General features: G+C 32.8%; 1 protein-coding gene across 1 annotated transcript in view; it reads right to left on the bottom strand.

Annotated features, from left to right (window-relative positions):
* Positions 1–22002, bottom strand: part of b4galnt4a (beta-1,4-N-acetyl-galactosaminyl transferase 4a) — a 407281-nt gene that overhangs the window by 62030 nt on the left and 323249 nt on the right. Inside the window, exon 8 of the mRNA XM_056452299.1 lies at positions 2630–2708. Coding sequence (XP_056308274.1) covers positions 2630–2708 — 79 coding nt within the window. The remainder of the gene's footprint in view (positions 1–2629; positions 2709–22002) is intronic.

Genomic DNA, 22002 nt, shown 5'->3' with positions numbered 1-22002 from the left:
ACTACAAGCAAAACATACCATTCAATTTTTGTAAAATACACGCGGATGTTTAATAAGAAGGCGTTAATACTTATTTTTCAATATAACTGGACTATGTGCTTTATTCATGTAAGATACACACTATTTATGTTTGTAGAATATTTTCCCTATTCCTCTCCCAGAAAAACAGCTGCTTACCTGCATGTATTTTGGAAGAAAATTAGGAATAAACATGACTTAATCCATTAGCTCGCATCTTTCCTGCAGTTGTTGCTAGAAGGGGTACAGCTGTGATCAGAAGTTAACGAGAAATATTTATATTATTTATATATTATTATAATATATATATAATATTATATATTATTGTTAATATTATTTGTTGTACAGTGTCACAAAAATTATGCTATACTGATGTAAGTCCCATCTAGACTTCACCGAGCTGCAGGAGAGCGTCAATATGGACGCATATATTTTGTCTTTTAAACAGCTTTATAATGATCATATAACAAATAATACGATCCTTATTAAGCTGTTTAAAAGACAAAATATATGTTCTATCACATGTTTGAGAATCAGAGTATCAGAAATTTTACAATATAATTAGAACATTTGTCAATATTTACAGAAAAGGGCAAAAAGAAACAAAATACAACATATACATAGATTGTTGGGCCTGGTGGGTCATGTAATAAACTTGACTTGTTGCCATGGGAACTTTACAATGCAATGGATTCTAAGTAATGGTCACAAATAAAAAAAAAACTCAGCTGCAGTATTTAAAAATTACATGTGAAAGGATTAAAAAAGGGTGAAAGAGTGGGCCGTTACCGGCGTTAACGAGAGACTCTTAACAGGCAATAAAAAATATCGCCGTTAATCTATTCTCATTGTTAGGAGCTGAGTCTATTCTACGCAAGCTATGATACTTTCACCTTGTTATTTTAGTGCAGATGTATACCAAGCCGAATTGCAATGTAGGGGTGAGAACGAGTCTTCGAACCTGTGTGTATTCCTAATGTGAAATTACCACATCAAACGTGACGTGCTAACTTGGATGCAGTTCACTAGAGTGAGTCTGATTAATGTTTCCTCCACATCTAGCTATCAGGCACCTGTAAAGTTTATGCGTAAAACAAATAAAATGGACCGGGTGCTTTTTAAAACGAATGACGATGAATGAAAGTCAAACCAGTGAGCCGTCTGACAAAAAAGTGCCCTTCTAAATCAAATCAGCAGGATGCCCTTCCGGATATTTTACTTACTTCGAAGACACTACCGACTATGTATACATGGACATCTGTAATCTAGTAATTGCCTTAATAGACAATGATATAATTAAGGTGTTTACGTCAAGTGCTTTCATGTAAGAGTTTCCTATAACTTTGGGTGACTTTAACTGCAGTTCGGCAGTTTCACCTTCACTCATAAACACTTCATTCATGCCCCCGTGACAAACTGGGGTATTAGACGCAAATAAGGATTAAGTGAGAGTGTTATGGAATTTAATAATGCACGCCTAATGGAATGAATAAAACTTCTGCATTTCGTAATGTTTGCGAGTGTGTGTTTGTGTGTGTGTGTGTGTGTGTGTCCTTTACTGACAGCCACGTGTGTGGATCTTAACGGAAAATATGGCGAAAAAGTCATACATGATGGTAATAGTTTGTTTGCGGTGTTTGCTTCAATAATGCCACAAATATATGCATACTCCATGTGTTAATTCCATTTCTGTTTAGTTCAGATTTGACTTTACTCGGATTAAGGTAATCAAAAATCGCTGTTTCGAGATTATGTAGGCCTACAGTTCAAAATTCATGTTTAACTGAATAAACAGTTAGTAAACACAAGTACATCTTATTGAACATCATTTATTTTCATCACCAATTATCATAGTAGAACAGTTTCTCAAGCTTGTGATGCATTTTGAAAACAGGAGATGAGCCCCTGGTCTAATGCGCCACCTTGCTTGAAAAACTTATTTTCAAAGACTTTACTTTAGTCATCATTTGGGTAGCACACATATTCTGAATGCCTTCGGCAGAATTCAAACTAGAATAATTCCAAGATTACAGTGAGACTAATCTAGATTAAAAAAATTAATCTGTACCCACCTATAGTTAAAATCTTACAATTTCATACGACGGAAGCCACTAAACGGACAAATGTAAAATAGTTAGGTTTCCTTGTGAGATCAGGCTGGTTTTTATAGGTCACATTCCCATTGTTTTTGACAAAATTAATATTACTATGAAACATGAATGTTTTAATTGCAAGTAATCATCGCATATAGGATGGCATAAACACAAAACAAAACAAGAAAGCAAACTAAAATCTCAATAATGGTCAGGTTGAAAAAATAATAATTGATCAACTTCTAAAAACCTGAATGGAGGCTTCTGGAATACAGCTCTCTTATTCTGCATGAATGGAGTGTTATCAAAGCAAAAACATATATGACCAAAACAGTGTCAGTAACATACAGTATATGACCTATAGCCTCTATTATCAATTCTCAGAATAACCAGCAGCCACTGCACTGAAAAGACCATGTTGACTGAACAATTGGGATAATGGATAGTGAAGGATTGGTCATTGTGCAAGTTTAGATGGAATAAACAGAATACAACTTGAACAGTAATTAAAAACTCACCCCGACTTCCACATGATCCGAACCTTTGTCGTCCTGCTTGTGGAGAATCTCAAAGTAGTATCGTCTGGAGGCCATCAGACTAAAAGGGAAACAATGAACATGAAATATTGAATCTATTAATAAATACTCATCAGCTGGAGTACCCACCAGATTCACTAGAGGGCCCTCCAGCTATATGAACACTCAACCAACCATTTACCCGGACCACACCTCCCATCAAGCTTTACATCTTACAGCTGAAACTGTTTACTGTTTTATCTAGAAACTGACACACAACTGCTTATCAATGATTACATACATTATATGAACACCACACTCACACACCTTCATGGTGGCATATTGTTTTGTGTCGTGAACTTCCCCCGTGTTTCTTGTTTTCTTTTTTCCTTGTTTTGATTCTCAAACTATTTCTCGTTTTATGATTGCTTCCACCTGCCCAGAAATTGTCCTGTTTATTCAATAGATCCTGTTTAATATATAATTTGTTATGTTGGTCTTTTGCATTACCATATCATATTGTACCTCATTATAACCTACATTGTAACATATTAATAAAGTTGGATTATTGCTGTTAGAAAGAGACAGCAAAAGAAATGTGATATAAAACCAGCCATACAATATATCTTAAAATTGTAGCAAAATTTTTTAGCTAATTTTTTAGCATGTACCAAACTATATATCATGATGTAGCACATCATATATCAGCATATTGTATATTGTATATTGAATACTCTAGTGTTTCAAAAACTGAATCAACATATTACATATTGTATCATTTGTTTCATTTTTTTCACTGATTTATGTAATTCAGGGCACTGTTGTCTCTTACCAATTCATAAAACATTTGCATTATTCTGCATCTCACCATACAAATAATGTGTTGTTTTCACAGGTATCTAGAAATCAAGCAAGCAAAGAATCTAAACGCAGCTTAAACTTGATGCTAGTAAGTTTGAAATCTCCAGTTAATCTAACAATATTTTACCAGTGAAATAATTTAAATAAATAAATAGATTTTAAATATAAGTAATATAAAAAATAAATACATTATATTGCAACTTAAACATTCAGAAACAAAGATGGTAATCAACATGGAGATAAACATGACAATCACAAATGTAACAGCAAAAAACTAAAACACACAAACAAACAAACAAAAAACATCACATTATCACATTATTTTATTTCTGTGTGTAGTAACTTGATACAACTTTTGGCAACTTAAATAAAACACAGTTATATAACATGCTTGAGCTTGGGAAAATCTGTAAGCACTTTAAAACAAATTAGGATATTTAAATATAATATTAATAATAATAATAATTATTATTATTATTATTATTATTATGATTAAGTTAATTAAAATGAAAAATTGTAATAATTGTAATAATTAAATTGATAAAATAATAATAATAATAATAATAATAATAATAATAATACATTTTTTGATTAAATTGATAAATGAATCATTAATAACAATTATAACAATAATAATAATAATAATAATAATAATAATAATTGTATTAATTGAATTGATAAATTAATTATCATTATTAAAAATAACAAAATAATAATAATAATAATAATAATAATAATAATAATAATAATAAGAATTGTATTAATTAAAATGATAAATTAATCATTTATAATAATATTAATATTAGCATAAATAATAATAATAATAATAATAATAATAATAATGCGTATTAATAACAATAATAGTAATAATAGTAACATTCATAATAATTGCGTTAAATAAACTGATCAATTAATCATTTATAATGATAATAATAGTAATAATAATATCAATATCAACAACAACAATAATAATTGCATAAATTAAATGGATCAATTAATAATTTTTTATAATATTAACAACAACAACAACAACAACAACAACAACAATAATAATTCAGTAATGTAGTTGTTGCTGTTGTTTATTTATTATATTATTAAAATAAAAATATTCTGAAATATAGTCATTTTATTATATAATATATTGCACTTCTTAAAAAAACAAGAAATTATATGAATTTCAAAATTAAATGAAAATGAAACATTTTCCTGTTATAAAAAGGTTAAACATTGTGAAAATCAGGATAATAGAACAAAGAAAAGAATATAATTTACTTAAAATCAAAATCATTTATTGCATTGCAATTGTTTTAATGACACATATAAAATACAATAATAATTGATTAAAAATATTAATATTTTGAAAACAACATCATGTATTGTCTGATTTTAGAAAAAAAAATTATTTTGGGCACATTTGTGTTGGCTGTGCATGAGCGAATTACTGAATCTGTGAGGTCTGCTGTGTCACTCGTCTCATCAAAATCGCATCTCCTCAAATGGGCCACATCTGCTGTTAGACCAGCACAATTAGAGCCCTGCTTGATTTCACACCTTATTACACCTCCAAATGTGACACATTATAAGCATCGCTCACTGGTGTGACTTGATCTGTCACTTTTCCATCAATACATCACTTATGTCTTTAACAGAGAACAAAATGGCAGTTAAGCACAGTCCAAATTTGTTTCAGCTTGTTACATTTACATGCGCTAATTATTTTATATTTGTCTTTTTGGTGCCCTGGCAATTTGAAAGATGATGTTTGCAACATGAGGATACTGATGAGTAAATTTGCTCATGCATATTCATGAGTGCTGCTAATGCATGAGGCATAATTCAGCTCAGATGCTAGCGCAAATGTCTTGTTTGCTCTAGTGGGCCTATGAAATACTGAGAGCAAAATGAAAGAGAGAGAACAGATGTAGAAAAAAGATAAATAATCGATGAACTGAAAAGCATGAGAAATGGAGAAAACGCCTGTGGTGCTACTAAAATGCGAGGTTTTAATTAGAATTAATGACAAAGCTATAAATAAATAGATAATCTAACAGTATTGTAAGAGTATAAAACTAAATAAAATTAAAAAGGAAAAGAAATTAATCTCTCTCTCTCTCTCTCTCTCTCTCTCTCTCTCTATATATATATATATATATATATATATATATATATATATATATATATATATATATAGAGAGAGAGAGAGAGAGAGAGAGAGAGAGAGAGAGAGAGAGAGAGAGAGGGAGAGAGAGAGAGAGAAAGAGAGAGAGAGAGAGATGGCCATTAAGCATTATTAAGCCATTAAGGCCATTGAGCAAAGATGGTTGACAATGTTCATCCACAAAATGGCAACAGAGACCGCATAATAAGCCCTAGGAGAAAAACAGTGTAATTTAAACTACAGCTGATCAAATCATTATTAAACAGGTAAATTACTTTCTAAGTCGATTTCTCTCTTTTGTATGTTGTAGTGTTGTATTTATACCATAGTAATATTGTGATCACCGATTGCAACAGAGAAATACTGGGAAATCTCTGTAGACTGATGGCATTTCATGCTGTTCAGCCTTATGATCCTAAAATGTGAGAAAAAAATCACCTGTTTTGTGAATCATTGAAATACTTGCTCTAAAGTGACATTGGTGATTGAGCAATGGTTTCTGCTGTTCTGATGTCAGCTGCAAATGTGAATGATTGGTGGAAGAAAGTAGCTCCTCTTACAAAAGGGTTTTGAGATTCCCTGTGTTTGATTTTCTTTTTTATACACACGATTATGCTGTCGAACTGTAAACGCAATATCATGTTCGTAGCATTGTGATATGGCTATATATTGTCACTGGTGCCACCAGTGCCGATATACAGCCACATCACATTGCCACTCATGTGATATTGCTCATATATATATATATATATATATATATATATATATATATATATATATATATATATATATATATATATATATATATATATATATATATATATATATATATATATATATGAGCAATATAATGTATTTATTTTTTATATTACTTATATTTAAAATCTATTTATTTATTTAAATTATTTCACTGGTAAAATATTGTTAGATTAACTGGAGATTTCAAACTTACTAGCATCCCTTTTTTTGGTCCAATTGCTTGTTTTGTTCTCATTTGTAAGTCACTTTGATAATATAATATAATATAATATAATATAATATAATATAATATAATATAATATAATATAATATAATATAATATAATATAATATAATATAATACATTTCAGCCTTTTATATTAAAAGTTGCAAGCATTTATTATAAATGTCTTTATTAGGGCTTTTATTTATTAAGGTATTTATTAATTCAAGTATTTATACAAGTAAATGAATGTATATTTATTAAACATAATTACAAAATGCATATATACAAAATGACAAAATATATTACAAAAATATATAATATTTAATTACATTAAAAAATAATACTTTAAGAGAAATGCAGAAAGCACTTGTCTGTAACTGAATATTAAATAAAAAAAATCTTCTTTTACACGTTTCTATTCACCTTTTTGCAGGAAATATTCTGTATATATGTGTGAGTGAGAAAAAAAACCCCAGATGAACAGAAAGTGTGAGAAAGACTAGGATAAAAGTGGAAAATAGACCCCTCTCAGCGGGAAAAGGTGAAATTCTCAAGAGTGTGAGTGGGCCGAAAGCTCTCCGATTGAGAATTTACGGTCAGAGGAGGGTGTCGGTGACAGTGCAATTTCCTCGACTTCACACCAACTGATTCGCTCTGCCCATCTTCTATTCCACACTACAATCAATCACAGCAGGTGTTCCAGCATCGTGCCAAAACAAAGAGGACCATCATAATGTGGAGTGGAATGTGGGAGATAGGACCATCTTTCTCTTTCCACTACTGCTCTGAAACCTAAAGAGCTGCCTTGTGCCAACCAAAGGTAGCATTTTTATGCATCACCATTGAGAATTTTAGTTTAAACCATAAAGCGTCTAATGGCAATTTTTCATTAATTGTTCCCATAGAAGGCAATTCCAGAATACATGGGTGAGCAATGGATTTTTTTATGCAGTATACGACTCCAAACTGATTAAATGTTATGGAAATTATACAAAGGAACGAAAACAATAATTCTGGATTGATGGTTTTCAAAAGTGAAATGAATAGTGGAAAGAACCAGCAATTACTTTGGCATATGTTACCAGATGATGTCCACAATCCAGACCTGAGATTGAACTAACTCATGAACCTCCAGTGCTGGGTTGCGGCAGAATAGGCATCGACCAGTAATATATGACAGAGTATATACTACCCGTCAAAAGTCTTGTTACCAATCCAAGTTTTAGAAACAGGAAAAGCAAATAATAACTTTACTTCTAGTTAATCTTTTGGTATCAGACGTGGCTTCTATGAAAGGCAAATGCCTCTAGATTATGCTTAATTTACCAAAATAAAATAAGATCATGCCTTCAAGGTCTGACTTTGCTTAGACACAAGTCTTGTCGCTTAACAGAAATAATGTACAGTATCGAATATAAAGTCATGGGGCAGTGGAAAAATAAGTAATATTCTGTATGACTCTCATGAGCTTGGACGACTGCATCCATACATCTCTTAAATGACTCAAATATCTTATTAATTAAGTCCTCTGGAACGGCCAAGAGAGCGTTCTTGCAGGACTCCCAGAGTTCATAAAAATTCTTTGGATTCATCTTCAATGCCTCCTCCATCTTACCCCAGACATGCTCAATAATGTTAATTTCTAGTGACTGGGATGGCCAATTCTGGAGCACCTTGATCTTCTTTGCTTTCAGGGACTTTGATGTTAAGGCTGAAGTATGTGAAGGAGCGCTATCCTGCTGAAGAATTTGTCCTATGCTGTGGTTTGTAATGTAATGGGCAGCACAAATCTCTTGATACCTCAGGCTGTTGATGTTGCCATCCACTTTGGAGATGTCTCACACGCCCCTATACTAAATGTAACCCCATACCATGATTTTTATTCACCAAACTTGACAGATTTCTATGAGAATCTTGGGTCCAGGCGGGTTCCAATAGGTCTTCTGCAGTATTCATGATGATTAGGAGGCAGTTCAACAGATAATTCATCAGAAAAATCTACCTTCTGCCACTTTTTCAAATGAGCAATTAGAAGTCAAGTTATTATTTGTTGCTCTACAACTGGACTTTAGTCTTTAGACTTTAGTCAGGTAGTGTAAGGTATGTCAGAGTAATTGTGGTTTATTCCAACCCTTGGTAAAGCAGGGACAAAGCCAAAGGAATGTGAGTGAAAGTGAGTGACAGTGGTAGTGTGATGTATATGTAACATCTCTGCAAATAGAAACTATACTAGAGACAGATTTGTCTACTGTATTGTGACAAAAATCCAAGTTAAGTTGCTTGGATGGAGGCAGATCTTCATAAAAAAACTTGAATTTCCATTGTAAGACACTGGTGGAACTGAACCAGACTATTTGTTTGGTGAAATCCTTCAAACATCACCAGAATAAAGCATGTAATTTTACTTTAATACTTGATTTGTGAAAAATACCAGCAGAAAACTAAATGAAACATAAAACATGGTTGAATGAAAGAATGAATTTATACAGTCAAGTGAAAATAGTGCACATTTTCTCTGGTATAATTAGCTCTGACCAAGGCAACTCCAAAACTCTCTTCTTATTATTTAATAAAACTATTCCAGGATATATGCAGGAATCCTAAAGGTAATTTCAAAACCTTTTTTATGACTTTTTAAAGACCTTCTCAGAATATTTTGAGACCTCATCACCACTTCAAGTTCTGATCAGTATCAAACCTTTAACTTAATAAACAGTTGTTGTAAAATAAATCTAAGGAGCACAACCATGCAACAGAATTCTGACAAGCTCAGAAGAAATATAATAAATTATGGGGTTGTTTTCTCGTTTACTCGTCTTTCTCCAACCAGGAGTACGCAAACTAACATTTTCCCATTTTGCCATCTGTTTTGCTCTATGGTTTCGCTATATGTGGAGAGTGTCACATCACCTTCCCGCATTTTTTGCAGATTACAAGACATCACCCGAACGGAGGATCCCATGGATCAAACATGCTGTTGTTAATATTAGGAGGAAAATAAATTTATTTATGCTTTTTTGGAGTCAAACACTTTGGACAACACTTGAACAAAATTTAAGACCTCATAAACATGCGATTTAGAGTTTTTTTAATACCCTTTAAGGGCTTTAATTTTCTCATAATTGATTCATCAACTTTTAATACTCTTTAAGACCCCGCAGACACCCTGCATTCAACCTCCATCACTATCCCCCCACATGTACTCCACTGATACTTGTCTTCTTCTCTACTGTTGTTTTTTAATGAAAAAATTCATAATATTCACCAACACCTGAACTCTGTTTCTTCCCCTTTCTCTCACACTGATTTACCTATACCCTGTCTCCCATTTTTCCAGCTTTCAACTTTCTGATACCCCAATAATTGCAGACCTTATTTTGAAATCCAAATCCTCCACATGTCAGCTCGATCCCATTCCCACAGGTTTGGTCAAATCCTGCCTTTCGTCTCTGCTCCCTCTCATATTGTCCATTATTCACTCCTCACTCACCACTGGAATTGTCCCTTCTCATTTGAAAACTGCAGTTGTCACCCTTAATTTGAAAAAAAAAAAACCTTGTGTCTAGATTCCAATAATTTCAATAACTTTCACCCCATTTCTAATTTACCCTTCATTTCCAAAATTCTAGAAAAAACATTCCCACTCAACTCCACTCCCATCTCACTCATAATAACCTTTATAAACAATTTTAGTCTGGTTTCAGGTCACAGCACAGAAACCGCACTGATCAAAATCACATATGATCTCCTTATGGCAGCTGATCCTGGATCCATCACTATTCTCATCCTACTTGATCTGAGTGTGGCCTTCGATACAGTATCTCACTCCATCCTTCTCAACAGATTATCTTCCTTTGTTATCACTCACAACCCCCTTGACTGGTTTCACTCATATCTTTCTGGGCGCACACACTTCATTCAACTTATCAAAATAACTGCATACTACATTCTGTATCATGTTTTTGTATTTTATCATCTTTTTTTATTTTATACTATCGGTTTGTTTATATGTCTATATATATATATATATATATATATATATATATATATATATATATATATATATATATATACACACACACAAACAACAGTTCTGTCTGGTTCTTGAATCTGAATCAGCCGTGAGATATTTTGCCAGTAACAGCACACAAAAGGCCTCTTCACCTTTGTGTATTACTCCGGCCACATACAAGCAGAAGATGCTCTACAGTTTGACAAAAATTGATGGTTGACGTTGCCTATCCACAAGATGGTGCCAGGACCGCATAATAAGACCTTGCTTAGAAGATTAAAACTACATCTGATCAAATCATTATTAAACTGGTAAGTGATATTCTAAGTCGATCTCTCTCTTTTGTAAAGATTGCAACTATGCAGTTTATTCATAAGGACGGTGCCTATTTTAATACAGTTACTTTCCTATCCCGGTTACTCAGAGACCTCATCCCCGAACAAAAACAAAACCTTTAGGAAACAGTTTTGAATACTAGCCCAAATTGTATGAAGTAATCTCAGAATACAATGTTTGTATGTATAGGGACATTTTGTCTTGAAAATGACTCCAACTACACCTATTTTGACTGTTTCTGACTCCTAAATCATACATTCAGCTTCATTCATTATGAAAAAAAAATCAAGCATAATTATCATCCTTTATGTGTGTTTGTGTGTGAGTTAATTGCACATTTATTTTATGTATTACTTTAGCAACAAAAAAGTAATAATTTTCTATCTGTCCCTACGTGAGAATTGTGTCAATGATTCCCCTTTATCTGTGAGACTCTGAAAGCCGATGAGGCATGCAATTTATTTTTCGTTCATTAATTTGCACAAACCCTTTAAGATACACTAATAATAGATTAATTATGTCAACTTTGTTACTGCAATATTTTTCACTGAAAATCTAAAAATCTGTTTTAGACATGTTATGGGTTGTGGTTAGCGGTTAGCATCTTGCACTAAAGCACAAAATGGTGGAAAATGTCAAGTCTGTTAGTGGATTAAAGTTTAATAAGTTAAGCAACAGTAACAGAATCTAAAGATCTCTATTGCATGTTTGTATTTAGGTAAGGTTTAGGTTTGAAGTTAATGGTTAGCATCTTGGGCTAAATCACAAAATGGTAGAAAATGGCAACTCCATTAGTGGTTTAAAAGTTTAATAAGTTAAACAACAACTTAGTAACAGAATCTAAAGTTCTTATCACATGTTTGTATTTAGGTTAGGTTTAGGTTTGAGGTTAACGGTAAGCATTTTTTGCAAAAGCACAAAGTGTTAGAAAATGTCAACTCTGTTAGTCGATTAAATGTTTAATAAGTTAAACAACAATTAGTAACAGAATCTTAAGTCCTCTATCGCATGTTTGTATTTGGGTTAGGTTTAGGCTTGATGGTTAGCATCTTGCACTAAAGCACAAAATGATGGAAAATGTCAACTCTGTAAGTGGTTTAAAAGTTTAATAAGTTTAACAACAATTAGTAACAGAATCTAAAGTTCTTATCACATGTTTGTATTTAGGTCAGGATTAGGTTTGAGGTTAGCGGTTAGCATCCTTCGCTTAAGCACAAAATTGTGAAAAATGTCAACTCTTTTAGTTATTTAAAAGTTTAATAAGTTAAAACTTAGTAACAGAATGTAAAGTTCTCTATTGCATGTTTGTATTTAGGTTAGGTTTAGGCATGAGGTTAACAATTAGCATCTTTCGCTAAAGCACAAAATGGTGGAAAATGTTAACTCTATTAGTTATTTAAAAGTTTAATAAGTTAAACAAAACTTAGTTACAGAATGTAAAGTTCTCTATTGCATGTTTGTATTTAGGTTAGGTTTAGGCATGAGGTTAACAATTAGCATCTTTCGCTAAAGCACAAAATGGTGGAAATGTTAACTCTATTAGTTATTTAAAAGTTTAATAAGTTAAACAACAATTAGTAACATAATCTAAAGTTTTCTATCAAATGTCTGTGGGTTACGTTTTAGTTTGAGGTTAGCGGTTAGCATCTTACACTCAAGCACAACAATGGTGAAAAATATCAACTGTAGTGGTTTAAAAGTTTAATAATTAAACAACAATTAGTAACAAAATCTAAAGTTCTCTATCAAATGTTTGTATATCATTCCAGTTCATAGTTTATTTTGTCAATGCTTACAAAATGTTAGCATGTAAGGTTAGTGAGGTGATTTAGAGTCAAATTCAGATGGCATTGCTTTGACTACAGAGACTTGTTTTTACTGTAATTTGTATCCAATTTATTTGATCAGTCAATATTGCAATTATAGGAATCGTAGAACATTTACTTATGAAATGCTTAAAGTTTACTCTGAATCATTGCACAGGACTATCTCAGAGGTGTGTGTGTGTGTGTGTGTGTTCATTCACATGTCCAGGAGATGATGAATAGAGCCACAGTCAGACTGAGAGAGAGAGAGCAATAGCAAAGACAAGCTCTTAATTGTCTGACTAATTGCAAACTCTGACTCAGTCTCTCAGTAACTGTGTCGAGTCGAGCCCAGACATGAAGATGAATGCGAGGAAGAATCTAACAACCTCATTATCATCGCACTCTGTGCCAACAAGATCTGTCACAAGTCATTTGACTTTATTTTGCCCCAAAAGAACAACATTTCAACATGAGAATACTTATCTGGTTTCACAGTTTGGCTTTAAAAGCATGTAATGACAAACTGATGATACAGAAGTTAAAAAGAGTAAGAGTAAAAAAAAAAAAAAACTCAAACTTTAGATTTTTTTTATAAGCAGACTAGTGCCTTTGTCAATAATTGAGATGGGTGGTCTGATACATTATGCATTATGTCCCTTTGCACCAAATTAAAATGCCAGAAAAAAACAACATCTTTATACTGACAGAGTATTTGTAGACACTATTTTTAATAGAATGTCATCATTAAATACAATTAATTGAATGTCTATAAAGCAATTAGCAATAAAAAACAAACATGACAGCGCTTAATTAATCGCATGGTTAAAAAATATATAATAATAAATAAAAAGTGATATATATATATATATATATATATATATATATATATATATATATATATATATATATATATATATATATATATATATATATATAAAATAGGTTTCACACTGTTTTATATATTACAAACACGTTTGCTTTTTTTGGCTATTAAATGATGCGATAAAATAATCAAATGTGTATTGTTGTGTATTATTTACCATTAAAATATTTTACAAAAGCATATTTTATTTATTTATTTATTTATTTACTTACTTATTTCTTTACTTATTTCTGGACTTATTTACTTATTCACTCACTTATTTACTTTCTTTTTTATTTACTTACGGTAGTTGCTTATTTCCACTGAGTGTCAATTGGTCATACTTTATTTTTCTATCCTTGCTCTCTGTGCATAAATGAGCTACATGGTTCAGCAACCCTTATATCAGAAATGATATCTGGTGTCTTCATTAAATTTTGCTTTAACTGTATGTAACTGTGAACTTTGTGTAATTAGATTGACACATTTTATGATAACATCAAATTCAAATTCTCAAAAGAGTAAGCTTAAAATTTAGGGGGTTAAGCTCTAATTTTGATCTTCGTTGTGTATATTTTGTGTGATACCAAGTGAATACCATAACCTACAATTGCAATCAGAATTATTAAACCCCCTTTTAAAATTTTATTTTATTTTTCCCAAATTATGTTTAACGGAGCAAGGAAATTTTCACAGTATGCCTGATAATATTTTTTCTTCTGGAGAAAGTCTTATTTGCTTTATTTGGGCTAGAATAAAAGTTTTTAATTTTGAAAGAAACATTTTAAGGTCAAAATTATTAGCCTTTTAAGCAATTTTTTTTTTTCGATAGTCAACAGAACAAACCGTCATTATACAATAACTTTCCTAATTACCCTAACCTGCCTAGTTAAGCAAAATAACCTAGTTAAGGCTTTAATGTCACTTTAACCTGTATAGAAGTGTCTTGAAAAATATCTAGTCAAATATTATTTACTGTCATCATGACAAAGATAAAATAAATCAGTTATTAGAGATGAGTTATTAAAACTATTATGTTTTGAAATGTGTTGATAAAATCTGCTCTCCGTTAAACAAAAATTTGGGGAAAAAATAAACAGGGGGGCTAATAATTTAGATTGCAACAGTATCTTACTTAAATTCAAATTGTAATTCAATTTAGTTTCACTTCATATTAAGGTGACTTAGTTACAGTGTATTTATTAATGTAACTCCTGAGTATTATTATAAAACACAATGGTTACATTACAGTACAATATAAAATCGAGCAGTGCAATTAATTCAATGTAATTTACTTACATTTTTAAATGAAAGTTTATTGCACTTAAAAGTAACAAGTTACATGAACTTCAAATGAATGAGTTCACCCAACCATGCAGATTTCTAGTTCATAGCATGCTTTATGTCAGACTGAAAAATAAAGTGTTAATGTATATTGTATATGTGTATTTTTTTTCATGATTTAGTGTGAGATTCACAGAGGTTTCTGTAAAAATAAAATTATAAACATCTACTAACTTTGATAGCAGACAAAGTGAAGTGAACAAAACCTAAATGGTTGTAGTAAAAGTAAATGTGACTATATGTGAAGTTTGAAACATTAATATAAGAAGTAAATTCGTTTTCCTTCGGCTTAATCCCTTATTTATCAGGGGTCACCACAGCAGAATGAACCGACAGCTATTCTGGCATGTTTTATGCTATGGATGCCCTTCCAGCCGCAACCCAGAACTGGGAAATACCCATACACTCTCACATTCAAACACTACACTACGGCCTATTTAGTTAATCCAATTCACCTATAGCGAATGTCTTTGGACTGTGGGGAAAACTGGAGCAAAGGGAGGTAACCCACACGAAAAAAGGAAGAACATGCAAATTCCAAAATGGCCAAGCTAGGACATGAACCAAGGACCTCCTTGCTGTGAGGCGACACTGCTAACCACTGAGCCAGCGTGCTTGCATCGTGCTATAGCAGAAGACACTCTAACTTACATTCAGGCAGTTTATAGACTCTCGTGCTTTGAGTTTTAAACACGAGTCACTGCTGTAGTGTTGTTGACACCCTTGACTTTGACTTCATCGTACTAATGAACTCCACTCGGGCAGTATCATTAAGATTCGCAGTTTCAACTTTGTGTATTTGGAGCATGCCGTATTAGTGTGAAGTGCACGCTTTCTGGGATCTCAGCCACTTCACAGCAGACGTCAGATGGAAGTCTCCAGAGAGAAAGAGTAGGAGTTCAGAATCCAAGAAGCATCAGCATACCATCAATTAACAGCACTGCTATTGAAACTTGAAGAGTTTAGGATCTCAGTGATGTTCTCTGCGGCTTAGATCCCTATTTCAAGAAAGGTCTAGGAGTTTGGAGTTTTTAAAGTGCATTTAAAATATTAGTGCCTAGCAAAAACAATTATTTTGGCATATTTCGCCCCCTTCCCCCCTAAAAATACAAATTTATTCACTATTTACTCACCCAAAAAAGTGGTTCCAAACCTTTATGGGATTATTTCTGTTGAACATAAAATAAAGATATTTTGAAGAAAGCTGATAACCTGTCGCCATTGACATCCATTAAACAAATTATATGGAAGTCAATGGATACAGGTTTTCAGCTTTCTTCAAAATATCCTCATTTGTGGTCAACAAAAGAAAGCAGCTCCTGGGGTCTATTCTTCGTACGTGGAGCAAAGTCGAATAAAGGGGATCGAGCCTTCTCATTTATGACTCCTAAACTCTGGAATAACCATCCTGATAATGTCCGAGGCTCAGAAACACTCTCTCAGTTCAAAACTATATTAAAGCCCTCGCTTTTTAGTAAAGCATACACTCTGTGCATCACTTAGCGGTATGATACGTGAATGTGTACTCATCCCGAGGCCCTCAGAGACTATGCAGCGCCACTGATTTGATCCAAGACCAGCGACGAGATGATCCCAAGGTTTCCATAATCCTGGACCAGGCCGTATCCTGAGCAACTGCTGTAGTGGTCATGGAGGAGTGGAGAGCATGAGACTGATTTCTGTAACGTTTCAGGGACAGACGAATCTCGCTGACGTTCAGCTTCTCCAGTGCCTAGACTGCAGCTCTGCACAAGAAGTTTGGCCATAGGAGAAATAGTCGTGCCCAACTGAGCCTGGTTTCTCTCGAGGTTTTTTTTTATTCACTTTCGCCAATTGGTGAAGTTTTTTCCTCGCTGCTGTTGCCACTGGCTTGCATGGTTCGGGATCTGTAGAGCTGCGCATCGATGGATTTGCTCGTCAGTGTTTGAACTCTCAGCAGTGAATATCAAACCATACTAAACTGAGCTAAACTGAACTGAACGTAAACACTGAAAACTGAACTCACACTGTTTCAGTTTACTATAATCTTCTATGTGAAGCTGCTTTGACACAATCTACATTGTAAAAGCGCTATGGAAATAAAGGTGAATTGAACTGAATTAAATTGAATTACTCAATTAGCTGTACTTGGATATTGACGATTTGACACGATCCAGGATTGTTTTATTCTTCAAAACTCGTCTGAGAGTTGTTGTCATAGCAACAGGTCTGGTGGCTTAAACCTGCTAGGGAGCAGGCATTTTTCATATAAACAGGATTAAATCGGGTCATTTCAAGCAAAGGTGATACTGAAAGTATGTACCGAATGCTGATATTTTCTTACAGTAGTAACCTTTAGGTTATATACACTTGGGAAAATTTGTAAAATAGTAAAAATAATTTTATATATACATTTATCTTCTATAATAATAATAATAATAATAATAATAATAATAATAATAATAATAATAATAATAATAATAATAATATGTAATATTAAATAATTAATAATATTGTTTATATATATATATATATATATATATATATATATATATATATATATATATATATATATATATATATATATATATATATATATATATATATAAGTTTAAAAAATATATAATTAAAACATATGCAATCTGCACGAAATATAAGTACAAAAAGGGGGTGGTTCTCCCCAAGGGGTTCAAAGAGAACCTTTATTAATATGGACTTTTTAGATATAAATGCATACTATTTTAAAGGTACCAACTCAGCATTGTGTATTATAAAAGACATGCACAATATTCAACTTGTTTGATACAAAAGTAATTTAAATTTCTTATGCCGATTAAGAAACTTAAATACTATAATATAATAGCCTACTATAATAAAGAAAATGCGCTCTAAAATGTAAAACTAAACAAACTGCTGAATACTCTTAACTCATAAAAGTATAAAGCCTAACAAGCAAAACACATTGTCTTGTTTTAAGAAATAATATGCCAAAATTAAGTGAGTTTTTCCTAAAAACAAGCAAAATAATCTGCCAATGGGGTAAACAAAATAATCATATGTCGAAAGGAAAAACAAGATTATTTTGCTTACCCCAAGTAAGTAAGAAAAGCATTTTTTCAATGTGTGTATCATATTTAAAAAAACGTTTACTATGAATTTTATATCACTTTGCTCTCATGGATAATTGAACATTAATCAAATGATGTCATTATGCCAGCCAATCATTGCATTGCTGATCATGATTATGAGGATCGATAGATCAGTCTTTCACAACGCACCCAGCAATCTCAGATCAGTTTATCCAGACATTTTAATCTGATTCACAAACTTGTTTGAAGAACCAAATTAGCCAGAGATCTCTTAGAGGTACAAAGAACGGACCCCAGGTCTGGACCATATGAAGAATGAGTAAATGACAACAGAATTGTATTTTTTGGGGACCATTTAAGTTCTTAAAATTCATAACATTTGCTGTTATTTTATCATTGTGTGGTCTTAGAATTCCGTATATTCACTTTGGCCTAAGGGTCAAAAATGACCCGCCTTCACTAAACCTCTTGAAGTATATCTGGTGGGTCAAAATTGACTCCTAAGGCAATACCCTAGTTGAGTAAAGCTTTCATGAAAATAGCAAAATAAAAAACGTTGGCTCATGAAAAAAATAAATAAATCATTAAACGTCATGCTAAAAACATGTAAAATTTTCTCAATTTTGACAAAATTTGGTCAAAGGAAGAGTGGAAAATAAGGGTTTTTATAGCATAATTTAGAATTAATAGCATATTCTATTTAGCCATTCACCTTAGAAAAGAAAAAAATAAAGGAAGGACTGCTGGTTCAATGAAAAAAAAAAGTCAAGTAAAAGTACAGAACACAAAATGAACTTAAGTAAAGGTACACATTTTTAGAACTAGTTATCAAATTTCTGAGAAAATCTACTCAATTAAAGTAATTTGAGTATTTGCAATTTATTACTTTAACACCACCGCTTGTATGCTACTTTGTACTGAAACAGAGTTAATGTTCTGATTCACAAACAAATGGTTCTTATGAAATAATTCCATTTACAGTATTAGATGCATGAAATGTTCTGATTCGCAAACATATTACTTTCAAAAATTAGAAACATGCAACACAACTAGAATAGCCTGATTTATGTATAAATGATATTAACAAGACAATTCTTAATTGAAATACATTTTAAAATACTGATCAGAGTAACCTTAACACAAATGTTCTCTCTAGCTTTTCGCGATTCCGCAATCACTTAATCTAACGCAAAATCAACAAAAAGTCAAAATTTTTTGCAATCCTGCCAAATTCTTAATTAAATGCAAATAATCAAAAAAATAATTAAAATATTCTCATAAAACCATTTAATCAAATTATATGTATTTCACTTTGCAATTAATTGTTTTACATTACTTATAGACGTTTCATACACGGCACACATGATGTACTTGAGTGTCTCTCGAAAAATAACGTCTCACCTGCACCCTCACAATCATTACATTACATGAATGGGGTGTTTTGCTTTTGCAGCCTGTAAACAGAGTTGGATGAAGCTCGAGTGATTTACATGTGAAGTCAATGCAAAGATGCATTTAGACATTCTGTAATGCAAATTGGCTATTTTGTTCATTTGAGGTGCTTCAGACTGCAAAAGAAAGTGGGAAACATTTAAAAAACTGAGCAATGGAACAGACAGAACAACAAGTACTGTAGCTTACAATGATAGAGATTGGTTCAAGGATGACGGCTGCTGGACATTACCGAATTGAAGGACATTATTTGTGCTTTACTTGTATGGCTGGTATTATGGTCTGCGTAAAATCAATAAATGATTTTGTTTAAGTCTTTCCTTGCAGTTAACGAGAGAACGCTTCCCTGCTCTTGATGAGTTTTACGGCAATCCGTGTTTCAAGTGCATTATGGCAGGGGAATCCCTAACGCATCCAGAGTGAGGTACATCAGATGCTCCAAGGAGTGAAATCGGAGATAAAGATTGTGAATAAAAATAAGAGTTATGCAACCTTCCTTTGGCTTAATCCCTACCATTTTAGATCTTTTTCAGATCTTGTCTTGACAACAGACCAAAATAAAGAAGCTTTATTTTCATGATTTGTGTCATTGTCATTGTGTCAGATAGGCTACCTAATATGATAAATAATTAATTATTTGTCTGCAAATTTCTGGGAATTACCACCACATTTTTATCATCATTTTTATCGCAAAAAATCACAGACAAATCATGAAAAACTAGGGGGTCTGTTTAGATAATTAGAAATATGCAAGGTGGCCAGAGCAAAGTGACATGAGTCAGTTCAGTGTAGTTTGATTCATAAAAATTCTTGATGACTCTTTTGAATCACAATCATCTGAATCAAACTGAGAGCTTTCTCTATTTGAATTGAACCTAGGAACCAGCATCACTATACCCCATGTCATAACCTGCAAGATTTCCAGGTGAAAATGACATTTTTGTGAAAATGCCAAACATGGTGTCAAAAATCTGGTGTCTCTTTCTTGCATTAAAGAGCAGTAACAAACCTGTCATATCTAGGTGTGAGTCATATTCAGTGGAACCCATCTCTGTATCCTCACTCAGGTCTTTCTGCATGCATTAAGGCCACCTGGTCTTCCCACACACCATTTGTTTTCCAATCACATAATTATCCAATCACATAAGCTGCACTAAAAGCCCCTCAGATGCTTGTCATTCATTTGATGAAAGTTTTTGGCTCTGTCTGAAATCGCATACTTCCGTACTACATAGTATGCTAAAAACAGCATTCAAGCCGAGTAGTACACAAGAAGTATGGCGAGATTCTGAAGTGCGCATCCAATAGATGCTACGCTATCGCATGAGAAAATTCATAAATGGGAGTGAAGCGACGCAACTGATGTGGGTGGGTCATGTGATGATGCAACACAATCTTACAGCAATTCGTAACTTCTTGATTTAGTGGTTAATTCGTATGAATTCGTACAATCTAATTCGTACAATTTAGTACGATTTGCTCATCCCCCAATGATGGTTGGGTTTAGGGGTGGGGTTAGGTGCCACGCCTCCTTTTTAAAATCTTACAATTTTGTACGACTGAACTCTACGTGAGATCAGGCTGGATAATGACAAAATGGCAGATGTAGTATGTTCGAGTTCATTTCATACTACTCACATTCATTCTGTATAGAATGTACTTTTCATACTGTATAGAATGTACAGTCGAGTACTACATTTAAATTCAAATGTACTGAGTAGTAGGCAATTTCGGACGCAGCCTGTCTTTCTTACAAATGTACTGAGATGGTCAAACTTTTAGATAGTTCACACCCCAAACAATTCTGTCATCATCACCCTTCACTTGTTCCACACCAGTCTTCTGTTGAACACATGATATGCTATTTTGAAGAAAGCTGAAATCCTGTATACATATTCCTTATATGACATATGATCACCGCAGACATAAGGAAAATACATTGCTCTGAGTAAATTTTCGTATGCATTTCATATGTCAAATCCACCAGAGGGCGCTATCTACATTTTTGCGAATCTGAAATATGTTACTTAGGGTACATTTTGTTGTACGATTCAGATATACATCCTTCTTGTACCTGCCCACGAGAAGGCAGACCTTGTCATACATATCAGTTAGCGAACCACTGAATCCTAAATCCAACCAATAGTGCTTGCAATACCAAATGTATGAGAAAAGTGAACTACCAAGTAAACTGACCATGCCAAAAAAATTTATTTTATTACTAATCATAGACACTGTTAAGCAGTGTTGTGCAATGATAACAAATTCTTGTAAATATCATTTGTGTGAAAAGTAACAAAACTAATACCCGGTAAAAATTCATATTACGTCGGCGTCAGTGGTGTAGTGATTAGTGTGTTGACACATGCACTCCGGTGCTCACGGCAACCCGAGTTCGATTCCCGTCTCGTGGTCCTATGCCGATCCTTCCCCTCTCTCTGCTCCCCATGCTCTCCTGTCAAAACTCTCTACTTTCCTATACAATAAAGGTGAAAACCCCTACAAAAATTGT

Source organism: Danio aesculapii, chromosome 25, assembly GCF_903798145.1.
Source record: "Danio aesculapii chromosome 25, fDanAes4.1, whole genome shotgun sequence".
NCBI classification, from domain to species: domain Eukaryota; kingdom Metazoa; phylum Chordata; class Actinopteri; order Cypriniformes; family Danionidae; genus Danio; species Danio aesculapii.
The sequence above is the reverse complement of the archived record's forward strand: the minus strand, read 5'-3'. Positions and strand labels throughout refer to the sequence as shown.